Below are 17,728 nucleotides of genomic sequence, written 5' to 3'. Positions count from 1 at the left end.
TATTATTAATCATGGAAAAAGTATTAAGTCTTTCATCATTAAGTATGATTTAGCTGTATGCTGCTCATAGATACTCTTCAATGAGCTGGGGAAGGTACCCCCTATTCCTAGTTTAATGATTTTTATAATGAATAAATATTGAATGTTGTCCTACTTTTACTGTGTCTAATGAAATGGTTACAGAAGCTTCCTCCCTTATTTTATTCATGCAATGAATTATATTCATAATTTCCAATTGCTAAATTAAGACAAATCCCATTTGGTTATGAGATATCATCCTTCCTATATATACTTTTGAGTATTTTCAAGTGTACATTCATTAGGATAGTAGCCTAAAGTTTTCTTTTTTTTTCCAATAATGTTCTTGACTGGTTTTGATGTCAGGATTATGCCAACTTCTTAAAATGACTTCTTAAAATACTCCCCACTCTATTTTTCTAAAAACGTTTATAATAAATTTAGTCTTATTTTTTCTTTTTATGTTTGATAAAATTTATCAAGAAAAATCACCTGGGTCCCCAGTTTCCTTTTTGAAAGTGTTTTTAATTATAAATTCAATTTTTTAATAGTAGGGTTTAACATTCTCCATTTCTTTTTGGGTCAGCTGGATTATTTTCTTTTATTTAGAATATTCAGTTGTTGACTTATTGGCATAATGTTCTGAATTGTCAGAGGTTCTTCATGTTCTTTCCAAGAAATAATTGTTGAAATGGTTGAGTTTCCCTAGTATTTGTCCATTTTCAGGTTCACTGATTTCTGTTCTCTTTGTTTCTTTTCCTTTGCTTATTTATGGGTTTAATTTGTTCTTTTGCTAGCTCCTGAATGTTAGTCATTAATGTTCTTTTTTAAAAGATTTATTTATTTATTTGAAAGGCAGAGTTACAGAGAGGCAGAAGCAGAGAGAGAGGTCAGTCTTCCATCCACTGGTTCATTCTCCAAACGGCCACAGTGGCCAGAGCTGGACTGATCTAAAGTCAGGAGCCAGGAGCTTCTTCCAGTTCTCCCACATGGGTGCAGGGGCCCAAGGACTTGGGCCATCTTCCACTGCTTACCCAGGCCATAGCAGAGAGCTGTATTGGAAGCGGAGCAGCCAAGACTCAAACCAGCACTCATATGAGATGCTGGCACTACAGGGATTTATTAATCTTTCTAATGATTCTGTGTTTGTGCCTTGTCTAGGCATTTAAATGTTTGAGAAGAATACTATCACATTTTCTTTCCAATTCATTAAGAATCTTCAGTCATTTCCTTAATTGAGTTTAATGCATGCCAATTTAAATAAAAACAAAATTCTTAAATTAAGAAACAAATATCGGACAACCTGTTATAGAAGGATAAGCGCTTAATTATTATTTTTATTTTTTAAAGACTTATTTGAAAGGCAGAGTTACAGAGAGAGAGACAGAGAGAGAGAGAGAATATCAATCTTCTATCCACTGGTTCACTTGTTCACTCCCCAAACAGCCACAAAGGCCAGAGCTGGGCCAATCCAAAGCCAGGAGCAAGGAGCTTCTTCCAGGCCTCCCACACAGGTGAAGGGGCCCAAGGACTTGAGCCATCTTCCACTGCTTTTCCAGGCCATAGCAAAGAGCTAAATTGGAAGTGGAGCAGCCAAGACTTGAACCAGTGCCAATATGGGATGCCAGCACTGCAGACGGCGGCTTTACCAACAACACCACAGCACCAGGCCCACAAAGCTTACTTTTACAAATCCATTTAAGGGCCAGCACTGTGGCATAGAAAGTAAAGCTGCTGCCTGCAGTGCTGGCATCTCATTTGAGTGCTGGTTTGAGTCCCAGCTGCTCCACTTCCAATACAGCTCTCTGCTATGGCCTGGGAAAGCAGTGGAAGATGGCCCAAGTCCTTGGGCCCCTGCACCCATGTGGGAGAACTGGAAGAAGCTCCTGGCTCCTGGCTTCAGATTGGCCGTTGCAGCCATTTGGGGAGTGGATCAGCAGATGGAGGAGCTGTATCTCTCTCTCTCTCTCTCTCTCTCTCTCTCTCTCTCTATATATATATATATATATATATATATATTTGCCTACCAGTAAATCTGCCTTTTAAATAATAAATAAATAAAATATTTTTTAAAAAGCCCATTTAAAGAGACTTCCAAATAAACATGCATGATTCTCCCCTTGCTCATGAAACAACAAGACACAAACTCACAATGTAAAAGAGACTAGGAAGGAGACAAAACTAGAGAAGAAATTGTTTTGGAACATCAAAAGCAAATGAAGAATCAGTAACTGAATTAGCAAGGCAGAGAAGGGTGAAACATAAAGCTACCTACAACAGGGGATACAAAAAACAATCCACTTGCACTGTGAAAACCCAAAAAGGCGCAAGAATGGGAAGCATGAATGAGGATAGAGCAGAGGTTATATCCAGAGACATTAATAAAAATCTGAATAGGAGCAGTAATATTCTTAAATGATCACAACCAGAGGATGGATCCTCCTCTGCCTCAGCAGGTGACACAAGGCTCTTTACTTTGGAGAAAATATATGCAAGCGGTACAATGCACAGTGAAGAAATATAAGGTGGATCAAGTAAAAAAATCTATGTGAGAGAGATATGCCTTTCCTCCTTTGCTTGGCTTAATTTCCAGAGTGGTAGTAGCCTGATATATGAACATACTCATATATATATATATAGTCATATATATATATGACTATACTCATATGCCTTCCCTCAGCAACTTAGTCTAGCCCCTAACCACCTATAGATGAAAACCAAGAGAAGAGCCCAAGAGAAAAGAAGAAAAGACCTCCGGGTATCAACATCTGGGGATTCTCTGAAGGAAAAAGATAAGGTTCTTTACATCCCACTGTCCCTCTTACACAAATCACATGTGTGTGTGTGTCAGAGAACCCACAGATCAAACAAAACAAAAACTAACAGAGAACACAAGGAAGACAAAAGCAAACTAACAGATTCTAAACCTAGAGTTCCAAGGAATAGAGAAAAATCAAAAAATAGATGAAAAGAATAATAAGCTGCCTTTTCTACAATGATAGCGGCTTCTAAACTCAGAGTCCACCAATGGCAGGGTGAATTATGAAAGGAAGGAGAAAGATGACAGAAAGAGGGGGAGGAAGTACCCTAAGTTGCTGGGAGAAAAGATAAAAATACCACAATCAACCACAAAGTTTTTAAGACAACAAGGCACATTCTAACATTCAAGAATCACAAGCTGAGCAGGCGCTCCTTCTAATGACAGAGATTTCTGTTGGGACACCACATCCCATAGGAGAGTGCCTGGGTTCCAGGTGCAGCACCACTCCCAATTCCAGCTTCCTGCTAATGCTAACCCTGGAAAGCAGCAGTGATGGCTCAAATACTTGCCACCCACCCTAGGGAGGTAGACTGAATTCCAGCTCCCAGCTTCAGCCTGGCCCATACCAGGTCACCATGGACACATGGGGAATGGATCAATAGAGAGGAGTCCTGTCTATCAAATAAGAAAGCAGGAAGGATCACAATCACATCTTATTTTCTTCTTTTTTTTTTTTTTTGTTTGTTATATAGTTCAACCAATAGTTTTAAGTAGAACATAAAAAATACTAAAGCATTAAGTTCTTTTTTTCTTTTTTTTGTTTGTTATATAGTTCAACCAATAGTTTTAAGTAGAACATAAAAAATACTAAAGTAATAAGTTCTTTTTTTTTCTTCTTTTGTTTGTTATATAGTTCAACCAATAGTTTTAAGTAGAACATAAAAAATACTAAAGTATTAAGTTCTTTTTTTTTCTTCTTTTGTTTGTTATATAGTTCAACCAATAGTTTTAAGTAGAACATAAAAAATACTAAAGTATTAACACATCTGATTTTAAGAATTAGTCTTCCAACTGCTGGTTCACTCCCTAAATGACAACAACAGCCAAAGCTGGGCTGATCTAAGCCAGGAGCCAGGAGCTTCTTCCGGGTCTCCCACGTGGGTGCAGGGGCCCAAGGACTTGAGCCATCTTCAGGCCATAGCAGAGAGCTAGATCGGAAGTGAAGCAGCCAGGACGAGAACCGGTGACCATATGAGATGCCAGCGCTTCAGGCCAGGGCGTTAACCCGCTGCGCCACAGCGCCAGCCCTCAATCTGACTTTTTACATCTCCAAACTTCTGAAAATTTTCTAGCCCAGAATTCTAAAGCCAGTAAAGTTATTAATCTATAATGAGGACTAAATAAATACACTCTCAAGTATAAAGATGCAAAAATCTTACTAAGGAAGAACTTTCTCTTCAAGAAGACTTAGAAAATATACCCTACTCCAAAGAGGGTAAAAACTGAAATATTAAAAAGAGAAAAGAAAAAGAAACATGAAGTCCCAGAAACAAAGGGTTCAAAATCAAACACTCAAAAAACAATGGCAACAGCATGGAGCAGACCTGAAGTGCAACTAATCCAGACAGAGCAAGAAAATGGGACATGTGATTATTTAAAGAGAGAGAGAACTGAGTGACCAGCTGAGGTATTTAATCATGTTGTAAAAAGACTCACAATGGGCCGGCGCCGCGGCTCACTAGGCTAATCCTCCGCCTAGCGGCGCCGGCACACCGGGTTCTAGTCCCGGTCGGGGCGCCGGATTCTGTCCCCGTTGCCCCTCTTCCAGGCCAGCCCTCTGCTGTGGCCAGGGAGTGCAGTGGAGGATGGCCCAGGTGCTTGGGCCCTGCACCCCATGGGAGACCAGGAAAAGCACCTGGCTCCTGGCTCCTGCCATCGGATCAGCGCGGTGCGCCGGCCACATCGCGCTGGCCGCGGCGGCCATTGGAGGGTGAACCAACGGCAAAGGAAGACCTTTCTCTCTGTCTCTCTCTCTCACTGTCCACTCTGCCTGTCAAAAAAAATAAAAAAAATAAAAATAAAAAAAAAAAGACTCACAATGAACCATTTTCATTGAGGCAATTATTAGCATGTATAATCACACTGTGACAGAGTTGTAAATAATAAAAAACAACACTGATAAAGACAGGTTCCAAAAATGAGCCTACACAATAAAAGGCAAAAGACCTCATACTATTCTAAACAAAATCAGAACTCAAAAACTCACTGCCTGATGAGAAATAGTTGAGAAACTCATGAATAGCAAAGCAATTAGGCCTATCTGTAAAGGGCAGAACTTTGCAGTACCTTGGATTAAAGAGCCAGGGCTATCTTTGTCTGCCTACGTCTCTGAAGAACAAAGATAATATAACATTGCAAGTAGACACGTAACTAATCAATTTATCATTAATTTTTCAAATATTACAGAATTAACATTCAATACACAGCTATAAACATTCAGTTTGAAGAGAGGTATGTTTCTGAACCTGAAGTGGTAAGAGACCAAGAGAACAATCAGTCCTTCTACTCCTACTAACACTGCGCTCCCACCTCTGTTGAGAATCACTGTGGCTGACTATCAGGTGCACTGTGATAGAATGTGGGGATGAGGACAGGACTGAGTATCACTGTACTTTATTTTTTTTTTAATTGACAGGTAGAGTTAAAGACAGTGAGAGAGACAGAGAGAAAGGTCTTCCTTCTGTTAAAAAGAAATCTAATTCTATGTATGAAATGAGATCAGAGTTAAGTTTCACAATCATGGGTACAGAGATGTTGACAATACTGACAAAGAAACCAAGATTCTTATATTTCCACCCACTGTTAATTTCAAGACTGTAAAGTTTAAAGGACAATTAGGTGGCCGTCGCTGTGGCATAGCAGGTAAAGCCACTGCCTGCAGTGCTGGCATCCCATATGGGCGCCAGTTCAAATCCCAGCTGCTCCACTTCTGATCCAGCTCTCTGCTACGGCCTGGGAAAGCAGTGGAAGACAGCCCAAGTCCTTGGGCCCCTGCACCCATGTGGGAGACCAGGAACAAACTCCTGGCTTCAGATCGGTACAGCTATAGCTGTTGTGGAGTGAACCAGTGGATGGAAGATATCTCTCTCTCTCTTCTCTCTGTCTCTCCCTGCCCCCCTCCCTCTCCCTCTCCCTCTATATAATTCTGACTTTCAAGTAAATCTTTTAAAAAAGACGACAATTAGGGCCATCACACAATTGAGAATATTACTGATTAACTGACTTTAAGAGTAATCTGTGGTGGGCATTTAGCCTGGTGGTTAAGACACATATAACACACATAACATACCATATGGGAGAGACTAAGTCATCTCTGACTGTGGGCTCCAGCTTCCTACTAATGTGGACCTGGGAGGTAGCAGTGATAGCCTGATACCCACATGGGAGACATGGATTGAGTTCCTGGCTCTGGCTTCAATCCAGTGCAACTTAGACCCATTTGGGGAAGTAAACCAGCATAGATGGCCAGTCTCTCCCTTTCTCTCTCTCTCTGCAGAAGGGAAGGGAAGGGAAGGGAAGGGAAGGGAAGGGGAGGGGAGGGGAGGGGAGGGGAGGGGAGGGGAGGGGAGGGGAGGGGAGGGAAAAGGAAAAGGAAAAGGAAAAGAAAGGAAAGGAAAGGAAAGGGAAAGGAAAAGGAAAGGAAAGGAAAGGAAAAGGAAAAGGAAAAGGAAAAGGAAAAGGAAAAGGAAAAGGAAAAGGAAAAGGAAAGGAAAGGAAAGGAAAGGAAAGGAAAAGGAAAGGGAAAGGGAAAGGAAAAGGAAAGGAAAGGAAAGGGGAAAAAGGAAAAAGGAAAAAGGAAAAGGAACCTTACTTCTAGATGCTTTTCAGCACAATTAAGTCTCTCTTGGTCTCAAAAAAGATAGCCCCTTAAACTCAAAACATGTGGTTCCAAAAAGCTACAGTCCAAAAATATATCTGTGCTCATCATTATTTTAGTGTTAACTTTTAATCTAGTGTTTCTTATTGCTTAACAATTATGATATGAAGATAAAAGGACTACTCTTTCAGAATAACAATTGTATTCGATACATTTTAAAGGATTTAATATACTGAGAGCTCTCAACCATTATCCATTATTGTAAAAACATAGAATTAAGAGTAGAATATATATTTCTGCTCACCAAATTTATATATATAGACCAGGATTTTAGAACAAGCACACCACATTTATAAAGAATACCCCTGAGGGATCAATAAGACATGCAGTGCCTAATAAAACCCACATTTATTAGAAATGTAAAAGTTACACATTTTTCCTTCCATCTACTCCTTAATCTTTCATTTTAGAAGCCATGGGCAAAATGTTACCATCTGTGAAATCCAGGAAATAGCTACAAGAGTCTCTGTAATAATAGTAATTCCTGTGTGTCTGAAATATTTATAATTTTAACAAACGACAATTAAAAATCATGGTTCCTTGTTCAGGTTATCTCTTCACTTTCCGTTGACTCAAATGAGAACAGAAGGAAGGAAGGGAGGGAATAAAAGGATGAGGTGGGCATTTGGCCTAGCAGATAAGATGTCAGTGTCCCTGAGTTCCATTCCACCTCAGGCTCCCCATTCCAGCTAATGCAGACCATGGGAGGCAGCAGTGACGGCTCGTGTAATTGTTGAAACGGTTAAGCTGGTAAGTACAGACAGAGTCATCTACTACTCTCTAGACCTAGACATGTTTGTCATTTTCTAAAATAAAATGCTTAAAGAAACATAATAGAGAAATCTACCATTCATAATACCTGATGGGAAGTAGGTAAGTAACAAACACAAAAGATAAATTACAGTCCCAACAGAACCCCTGGATGAGAAAGGATCCATAGTTTGAATGAATGAAGCCTAGACACAAAGGAGTAATTAAAATTGTTTCTATAAGAAAGGTCTAGGGGCCTGCAGCGTTGTGGTGGCATAGAGGGTATAGCCACTGCATGTGAAACCAGCATCCCATATGGGCGCACCAATTCAGGACCCAGCTCCTTGCTAATGCACCTGTGAAAGCAGCGGAAGGTGGCCCAAGTGCTTGGGTCCCTGTACCAGCCTGGCCCAGCCCTGGCCATTGTGGCCACTTGGGAGTCAATCAGCAGATAAAAGGTTTCTCTTTCTCTCTGTCTCTCCCTCTCTCTAATTCTGCCTTTTAAATAAGTCAATAAATCTTAAAAAAAAAAAAATACTGGTGAAGTGAAATGGACACTATGAGAAACAGTGACTTGATCAGCCCTTGTCATCACTGTTGATGTACAATTTAATACTTTATCCCTTTTAGTATTTTTTTTTTGTTCTACTTAATACTATTGGTTGAGCTATGTAATTAACACACAATTATTCTTAGGTGTTTAAAGTTAACTGAAAAGTGATCTCTGTTAAATATAAGAGTGGGAATAAGAGAGGGAGGGGATTTACAATTTGGGACATGCTCAAGCTGACTTGCCCCAAGTGGTAGAGTTAGAAATGTGCCAGGGGATTCCAATACAATCCCATCAAGGTGGCATGTACCAATGCCATCTCACTAGTCCAAGAGATCAATTTCAGTTCACAATTGATCACACTGATAGGTCTAAGAGTCAAACGGATCACATAAACAAGACTAGTGTCTGCTAATACTAACTGACAGAATAAAAAAGGGAGAGAACGATCCAACATGGGAAGCGAGATACACAGCAGACGCATAGAATGGCAGATGTCCTAAACAGCACTCTAGCCTCAGAATCAGCACTTAAGGCATTCGGATATGGCTGAAGAGCCCATGAGAGTATTTTAGGCATGGAAAGCCAAGACACTCTGGCAAAAAAATAAATAAATAAATAAAGAGGACCTAAATGAAAGATCTCTATGAGTGAGATCCCAGTGGAAAGAACAGGCCATCAAAGAAGGTACCTTTCTCTGAAGGGAGGAGAGAACTTCCACTTTGACTATGGCCTTGTCGAAATAAGATCAAAGTTGGCGAGTGCAGTGCACTTCCATGGCCTTGGCAACTCATGACTAGAGCCTGGGGAGATTGCTGACGCCTTAAACAAGAGTATTAATTTGTTAAGTCAACAACAGGAGTCACTATGCACCTACTCCTCATGTAGGATCTCTGTTCTTAATGTGTAGTTCAATGTGAATAAACGATATGACTAGTGCTCAAACAGTATTTTGCACTTTGTGTTCTGTGTGGGGGCAAACTGATGAAATCTTTACTTAATATATACTAAATTGATCTTCTGTATATAAAGAGAATTGAAAATGAATCTTGATGTGAATGGAATGGGAGAGGGAGCGGGAGATGGGAGGGTTGCAGGTGGGAGGGAAGTTATGGGGGGGAAGCCATTGTAATCCATAAACTTTACTTTGGAAATTTATATCTACTAAATAAAAGTTAAAAAAAAAAAAAAACAAATAAATAATAGAAAGTTCTAGCCAGTGCAACCTTCCTCTCCTCTCTCCCTACAAAATGAAAACGGAGCATGTTTTTCTCAAGAAAACAAGTATCTCTGGAAAGAACTAGTCTTCCTACGATGAATGTGGCCATATTCATTCTGGTATTTGAAATACCTTGAAACTACTGACAGAAAAGGAAACTAAAGCCTATCAGATGACAACTCACATTCAAAGCTCTAACCAATGGACAATCACAAATTACAAGATGTCAACAGAAAAAAAAAAAAAAGACAAAGATTAAAAACAGCTAAGAAATTAAGGAAATACGAGATAATCCAAAGCACAGAAAGGAATTTTTTAAAATACCACAATTAATGCTTGGAAGTTAAAACAGACTCTCAGAATACTACATAGAGATATAGAAAAATAAATTTCCCAGAATACACAGTAAGAAAAACCAAAAGATGAAAATTATAAAAGATAAAAAAAAATAAGGAATTTAAAGGCATTCAAACATCAAAAAAATGTTTCCGGAAAATAGAAAAACATGAAGGAATACATAAAAAAGAAAGCAACAGAAATTTTCTCACAAATGAAAATACCATGGGGCCGGTGCCGCAGCTCAATAGGCTAATCCTCCACCTGCGGCGCCGGCACACCAGGTTCTAGTCCTGGTTGGGGTGCCGGATTCTGTCCCGGTTGCCCCTCTTCCTGGCTAGCTCTCTGATATGGCCCGGGAGTGCAGTGGAGGATGGCCCAAGTGCTTGGGCCCTGCACCCGCATGGGAGACCAGGAGGAAGCACCTGGCTCCTGCCTTCGGATCAGCGCAATGCACCGGCCGCAGCGAGCCGGCCATGCCGGCCATTGCAGGGTGAACCAATGGCAAAGGAAGACTTTTCTCTTTGTCTCTCTCTCTGTCCACTCTGCCTGTCAAAAAATAAAAAATAATAATAATAATAAAAGAAAATACCATGAATCTTCAAAATAAGAGTTTATCTGATGCACAGAAAAATGATCCAAACCTAAAATAAAGGAAAATTATTTAAAAACTTACAATAAGATATAAAAACAATAGCCAGCACTGTGGCACAGCAGGTAAAGCCACCGCCAGTGCCAACATCCCATTTGGGCACCAGTTCAAGTCATGGCTGCTCCATTTTCGATCCAGCTCTCTGCTAACCTGGGATAGCAGCAGAAGATGGCCTAAGTGCTGGGCCCCTGCACCCACATGGGAGACCTGGAAGAAACTCCTGGCTCCTGGCTTTGGACTGGCACAGCTCCAGCCATTGCAGCCAACTGGGAAGTGAACCAGCAGATGGAAGACCTGTGTGTGTGTGTGTGTGTGTGTGTGTCTCCCTCCCTCCCTCCATCCCTTCCTCCCTCTCTGTAACTCTGCCTTTCACATAAATAAATCTGTTAAAAAGAGAGATAGAAAGAAATAGGTATTGATTTAAAGTAACATTTCTGCCACATTTAAGTGGATCTACACTTGGTTCTCAAAACTTACCTTGAGCCTAACACTCACAGAGGCCATTTTCCCTTCTCTGCATCCTTTCCCCGCTTGTCTTCCAAAATCCAACTCTAATCTTGTTCCTCTGTGAAACTTTTCACCCAGTGTAAGTGTAGCCTCTCCTGCACATTCAATCAGTATTACCCATGCTTTACTTCTTGAATTGCTATAGCCTACAGGCACTTGTTAGAATTTCAGTTAAATTGTTGTTTCTCAGAAAATAAGAATACTTTCTTACAAATGTTTTATAACACTTCAAAGGATCCTGCACCAAGGAGACATCAAATGTCAGGTAGATCTGAAACTAATTCCTGGGACCTATCTTAATTTCATTAGCTCCTTATTTCATCTTCTCTTTTCCTGAATTCATAAATAAGTTACACATTTGCATCCATAACTAAAGTTTAAGGAAATCTTAGGAGAAAAAACATAAATGGCAAGTAGTATCTTATTTCAGCTCCCACAAACTATAACTGCAAAGCACTTATCCTAAACAGCAACCAACAAGGGATTTCAGTGCCTGGTGATACACAACTCAGTGGAAGGATGCAAAGGGACCTCTTGTGGAAAGGGCCAGAGAGGTGGAGGAAATATGCTGCCCTAAGTAATCCAACAATTCTCTTTGACGAGTGTCAGCGTTGGTGTTTGCCTTCTCCTGATCCATAGCAATAGGCTGAACAGTAATCTTTTTTTTTTTTTTTTTTAATTTTTTTTTTTTTTGACAGGCAGAGTGGACAGTGAGAGAGAGACAGAGAGAGAAAGGTCTTCCTTTGCCGTTGGTTCACCCTCCAATGGCCGCCGCTGCAGCCGGCGCACCGTGCTGATCCGATGGCAGGAGCCAGGATCCAGGTGCTTTTCCTGGTCTCCCATGGGGTGCAGGGCCCAAGCACCTGGGCCATCCTCCACTGCACTCCCTGGCCATAGCAGAGAGCTGGCCTGGAAGAGGGGCAACCGGGACAGAATCCGGCGCCCCAACCGGGACTAGAACCCGGTGTGCCGGCGCCGCAAGGTGGAGGATTAGCCTATTGAGCCACGGCGCCGGCTTTGAACAGTAATCTAACTCCAACCAAGTCTAGGTCTAAAATTTTAACATGCCAGAATCAAGTTCTAAACACTCTATCATAAGGTATAAATGACTATTATGTCTTCTCAAACTTTCAACACTCGCATGGAAGAGAAAAAGATTGTAAGAAATCTAGCTGGATACAGGATTAATTATAAAGCAGTTTAGACAGCACTCTGGCCTCAGAACCAGCCCTTAAGGCATTTGAATCTGGCTAAAAAGCCCATGAGAGTTTCTCAGGCATGGAAAGCCAAGACACTGTGGCAAAAAATGACCTAGATGAAAGATCTCTGTGAGTGAGATCCCAGCGGAAAGAACAGGTCATCAAAGAAGGAGGTACCTTTCTCTGAAGGGAGGAGAGAACTTCCACTTTGATTTTGGCTTTGTCTAAATAAGGTCAGAGTTTGTGAACTCAAGAGGCTTCCATAGCCTTGGCAGCTCAGGACAAGAGCCTCAGGTGATTTGACATCATAAATAAGAGTGTCAATTGTTAAATCAACAACGGGAGTCACTGTGCAACTATTCCCCATGTAGGATCTCTGTCCTCAATGTGTTGTACTATGAGAATTAACAGTAAAAATAGTCTTCAAACAGTACTTTATACTTTGTGTGTCTGTGTGGATGGAAACTGCTGAAATCTTTACTTAGTATATACTATGTTGATCTTCTGTATATAAAGATAATTAAAAACGAATCTTAATGAAGAATGGGATGGGAGAAGGAGTAGGAGATGGGATGGTTTGTGGGTGGGAGGGTGGTTATGGGGGAAAAACCGTACAATAAAAGTTGTACCTTTGAAATTCATATTTATTAAATGAAAGTCTTCTAAAAAAAAGCAGTTTAGAACAAAACAATAAAATCTGATTAACTCAGTTTTTTGGGGAAATCTTGTTTTCATCCTGTGTTTATTTGTTTAAAAAAATTTAAGAGATATTGCCCATGAATTCCAGAGGGAAGGCATTACAAGCACATAAATGTGTTTCTAGTTCTAAATGTAAGTCAGGCTGTCTTCTTATCCGAATAGATTAAAAAAAAAAGATCATGACAGGCATTTGGCCTAACAGGTAAGACACTGAATGGGAATGCCTGCATCCCATATCAGAGTCTCTGAGTTCAAGTTCTGGCTCTGCTCCCAATTCGTTTCCTGCTAATGCACATCCTGGGAGGCAGCAGGGATGGCTCACATAGTTGGGTCCTACCTGCCATGTGGGAGACCCAGACTGAGTTCCCAGCTCTTGGCTTTGGCTTGGTATAGATCCAGCTGTTGCATGCATTTACAAAGTAAACCAAAGGATAAGAGGTTTCTGTCTGTCTCCCTTTCTGCCTTTCAAATAAGTAAAATAAAAGTTCATATTTAAAGAAGAAAAATTTGGGGTAATGTTGTGGTATAGTGGGTAAAGCCACCACCTGGGATGCCAGCATCCCGTATGGGCACTGGTACAAGTCCCAGCTGCTCCACTTCCAATCCAGCTCCCTGCTAATGGCTTGGAAAAAGCAGCAGCAAATGGCTCAAGTATTTGGGACCCTGTCATCCTGATTTCAGCCTGGCCCAGTGCTGGCCATTGTGGCCATCTGGGGAGTAAACAGGCAGATGGAAGATCTCTCCCTGTGTGGCTCTCGCTATATATATAACACTTTCATTCTAAATAAATAAATACATCTTAAAAAAAAAAAAAAAAAGAAAGGAAGGAAGGAAGATAGTTATAAATTGATTGATTGATTCAGGGCTGATGTGGTGCACACATGTTAAGCTGCCGTTTATAATGCTGGCATCCCTATCAGCATGCCATTTAGAGCTCTGGCTGTCCTGCTTCCCATCCAGCATCCTGCTGATGGTCCTGGGAAGGCAGAAGATAATGGCTCAAATATGTAGGCCCCTGCCACCCATGTGAGAGACCCAGGTGGAGTCCCTGGCTTTGGCCTGGCCCAGCCCTGGTTGTTGCAGCCATCTGGGAAGTGAAGCAGCAGATGAAGATTCATTCATTCACTCACTGATTCTCTCTCTCTCTCTCTCTCTCTGGGGCTCTGCCTTTCAAATAAATATTTTTGTTGAAAAAAAAAAAGAAACATCTAATAAAGCTGGTGATTAGGACTACATCCTTTCTCTCACAGATCACAAATGTCATTCAGCTGATAACCAACATTACAGACTGGATGATGTTCAAGAATTACTTTTGTATTCACTTTCAAGAGAAATTCTAGAAAATGAGGAAAGAGGTTCTTTTAAGAGGTGTTCCGTACTTTTGGAGTTAAGAATTACTAAGTAGGAGATGCCATTGTAGCACAGTGGGTTAATCTACCACCTGTGACACTGACAAGCCCATATCAGAATGCCTGTTCAAGTCCCAGGTACTCTGCTGTTTCTAACCCAGATCCCTGCTAATGCAACTGGATAAGCACCAGAAGATGGCCCAAGTAACTTGGGCCCCAGCCACATGGGAGACCTGGATAGAGTTCCAGGCTCCTAGCTTTGCCCTGGCCCAGCTTAGGCCATTAAGACCACTTGAGGAGTGAACCAGTGGATGGAAGAGCTCTCTCTCTTTTATTCTTCTCTCTCTCTCCTGCCCCTCAACCTTTCTGTCACTCTTTCAAATAATTAAATAAATCTTTTTTAAAAAAAGGAAATATTAAGTTGCCCTCCTCAATATAGCTCCCACTTAATGTTTCACAGAAGGGAAAACCCTGAACCCTGAACTCTGACAAGAAATCTGATTATGAACACTGGTATAATAAAATTGACAGCATTCGTAGTCACATAAATTATTATTCCAGTTTTCACTTAAAATATCTTTCATTGGGCCAACATTGTAGCACAGCAGGTAAAGCTGCTCCTGTCACACCAGCATCCCATCTGGGTGCCAGTTCAAGACTTGGCTCCTGCAATTCCAATACAACTCCCTGCTAATGCACTTGGGAAAGCAGCAGAAGATGGCCCAAGTATTTGGGCCCCTGTACCCACATGGGAGACCTGGAGAAGCTCCTGGCTCCTAGATTCAGCCTGGCCCAGCCTTAGGCATAGTGGCCATTTGGGGAGTGAACCAGCAGATGAAAGATCTCTCTCTCTTTCAAATAAACAAATCTTTTAAAAATATATATTTATCTTCCAACCCCTGTAAGGTTATGGGTAAAAGCATTAAGAGTATATACATATACATACACAGCCCTTCCTTGTAGAAATTGCTATTTTTAAAATAGCAAAATATTTTAAGCATCTCTATTGCAAGACACTGTAACTTCTAACAATTTGTTACTGTTGGCAAATGCAATGTACACTAAAGATTAAAAGAGAAGAAAATTGCAATAAGTGTGTCTCTTTGGGACAAATATATTTGAACTCTAATAAAATTTATATACAAATTGTTGAAAACTTATTTTAAAAAAATAATGTATTCTGCCAGGTTTTTAACCATACTTTACACCAACTGCTTTACACTTCTCAATACCAGGACTAGCTTAGAATTATTTTCACAGACATAAGTATAAATGTAAAAGCCACCAGCCTTCGTGCTCATGACAGATTGGGGGAAGGTGGCAAGAAGAGGTTATTATTTAGTAAACCATACCACTTCAGATTCAATGGAAGGTTTTTCATGTGTTTGTAACAAAAAAATACTCAATGAATAAGTAAAATATAATCATGGGCATCTGTAGACTGACATGGACATAATCCTTTCAATTTACTGTATCATGGACATTTCGAAGGAATTTAACTTCTTAAGAATGGGAATCTATTTTGTCTATGTTGAGGATTTGTACAGATCAATAGAGGACAATTAAGTTTCTTAAATACAACTTGCAATTTAGTTGGAAATCCAGAATGAAAAGGGTATACAATATTCTCAGGGTTTATGGAGAGAAATAAAAAAGATACAAATGCATCTAGATCTTCGGCTCTTTTTCCTATTAAACTCTATAAAGGAAAATTGTGTTTACCTACCAAAGATACAGAATCAGTAACTTCCTCTGCCAAGTTCATATAGCACTATTTCAATAATCCATAAGGTAAAAGAAACAGTAATCCCTAACCTTGGAAAAGTTCATAAAATACAGTAACTTTAAAACCCCTGCTGGCATTGAATCTTTTATTCAATTACAAAGAATACTCACATGTGTGGGTTTTGAACTCCTGTAGGATTGGGATTCAGAGTAAACCTTGCTGTAGATTTGAAAGGTGGATTTGCAAAATTCAACTTCAGTGCTTTGCGTTTACCTGAGAAATAACAGATAAAAAGTAAAAGTTTCAAGTAATATAAAATGGGTACTATTCTGAGGATGTAAGCAATTCATACCAAAAGGTAGATAAGCTAGCTTTAACAAATAGTTAATATGGGACAATATTTTGAAAGGCAACAAAGAATTTCTCAGAATAAAAAGTAATCAAAAATTACCTGAAGTTATTACTAATCGCAAGTTACTCACTACACTGCAGTACAACAAATAATGCTTCAAGTTTCACTGTTCAGCTGTCAACATTTTGTAAATGAAAATATCACCCTAAAAATCATTTATTGCAGCAAACAGAATGAAAAATTCTAAAATATTACCACCTCTCCAATGTTATACTTTAATATCTTCCGTTTAACAAAAATCACTTTCCTTCAAGTTTAACATAAACATGAGGCATTCTACACTTATAATGAGCTAAAAACACCATGGTACCATCAACTTGAAGCTCACAACACAGGTATTTCCCTGAAACCATTTCTTTGGGAGGTATCAACACTTTTTATCACATGAGAAAAACATGTCTATTACAGAAAAATTAAATATCTAGAAAACATTCAGCTATATTATAATAAAGCTTTTTAAATTTTTTATATACTTCTTAATATAATTATCCCCAAAAGATCATTGTTCACTTTCTATTGTAGACTTTCTTTTCCCTACAACTGAAATCAGGCCATGACACTGTAACAAGTTTTAATCAACAACCACAATTCTCTCTACATTAATAAATCTGACAGAAGTATTTATTTAAATTATTTAGGCACTTACTGCATGCCTAAAACTAGTTTCCAGGGTTGACAGTAAAATCAAGTTCACATTGCCTGTTCTCCTCTGTGAACCTCAATCCTCCAGAAGATGCTCAGCTTAAGATGAACTCATGGTGTTGGTACTGTGACTTAGCAGGTTAAGCCTCTACCTTTGATGCCAGCATCCCATATGGGCACGGGTTCGAATCCCGACTGCTCCACTTCTGATCCAGCTCCCTGCTAATGCACCTGGGAAAGCAGAAGATGGCCCAGATGATTGGGCCCCTGCAATCCCGTGTGGGAGACCCAGAAGAGGCTCCTGGTTCCTGGCTTCAGATCTGTTCAGCTACGGCCATTGCCGGAGTGAGCCAATGGATAAAAGAGCTCTCTCTCTCTCCCTCTGTCTGCAACTCTCTCAAATAAATAAATCAATATTTAAAACAAACAAACCAACAAAGATGAACTTACAACACAGTTTTGAAAAGGAAAAGGAAGGCCCCAAAAAGTCAATGCAAAATGAGACCCGGAGAATGTGAGAGAGGTGGCTTTGACAATACACAGGAGCGAAAGTTTCTAGCTATCTTCTTGTATTATTGAAGTGTGCCTTCTCTTACCTCACTTCCCTGAGTTATCAGAATCAACACTACCACTGTTCATGCTTTCATTTACTTCTCTCCTTCTCAAGTGCCCCAAAAGATCAAACCCCAAGGGGCCAGCACTGTGGCACAAGGGGTTAAGCTGCCATTTGCAATGCTGGCACCCCACACTCGAATGCCCGTTCAAGTCCTGGCTGCTCCACTTCCAATGCAGCTCCCGGCTAATGTGCCTAGAAAAGTTATAGAAGATGGTTCAAGTATTTGGGCTCCTGCCACCCATGTGGGAGTCCCAGGTGGAGTTCCTGGCTCCTGTTTTTGGCCTGCAACAGTCCCGGCCATTGCAGCATTTTGGGAAGTAAATCAGCAGATGGAAGATCTATTTCTCTATGTTTT

At 40.3% G+C, this 17,728-nt stretch overlaps 1 protein-coding gene across 4 annotated transcripts in view; it reads right to left on the bottom strand.

Moving 5' to 3' along the window:
* Positions 1-17,728, bottom strand: part of MAP2K4 (mitogen-activated protein kinase kinase 4) — a 122,140-nt gene that overhangs the window by 75,056 nt on the left and 29,356 nt on the right. For 3 of the 4 annotated variants that reach the window (XM_017348962.4, XM_002718920.6, XM_089317693.1), the window contains one exon: positions 15,874-15,976. The exons of the other annotated variant lie outside the window; for it this stretch is intronic. In XM_017348962.4, the coding sequence (XP_017204451.1) occupies positions 15,874-15,976 (103 nt within the window). The remainder of the gene's footprint in view (positions 1-15,873; positions 15,977-17,728) is intronic. 4 annotated transcript variants of the gene reach the window in all.

This window comes from Oryctolagus cuniculus, chromosome 17 (genome assembly GCF_051225735.1).
Source record: "Oryctolagus cuniculus isolate XC-2025 breed Fujian yellow rabbit chromosome 17, ASM5122573v1, whole genome shotgun sequence".
In the NCBI taxonomy this organism is placed as follows: domain Eukaryota; kingdom Metazoa; phylum Chordata; class Mammalia; order Lagomorpha; family Leporidae; genus Oryctolagus; species Oryctolagus cuniculus.
Note: the sequence above shows the minus strand (reverse complement) of the source record. Positions and strands in the feature narration are given on the sequence as shown.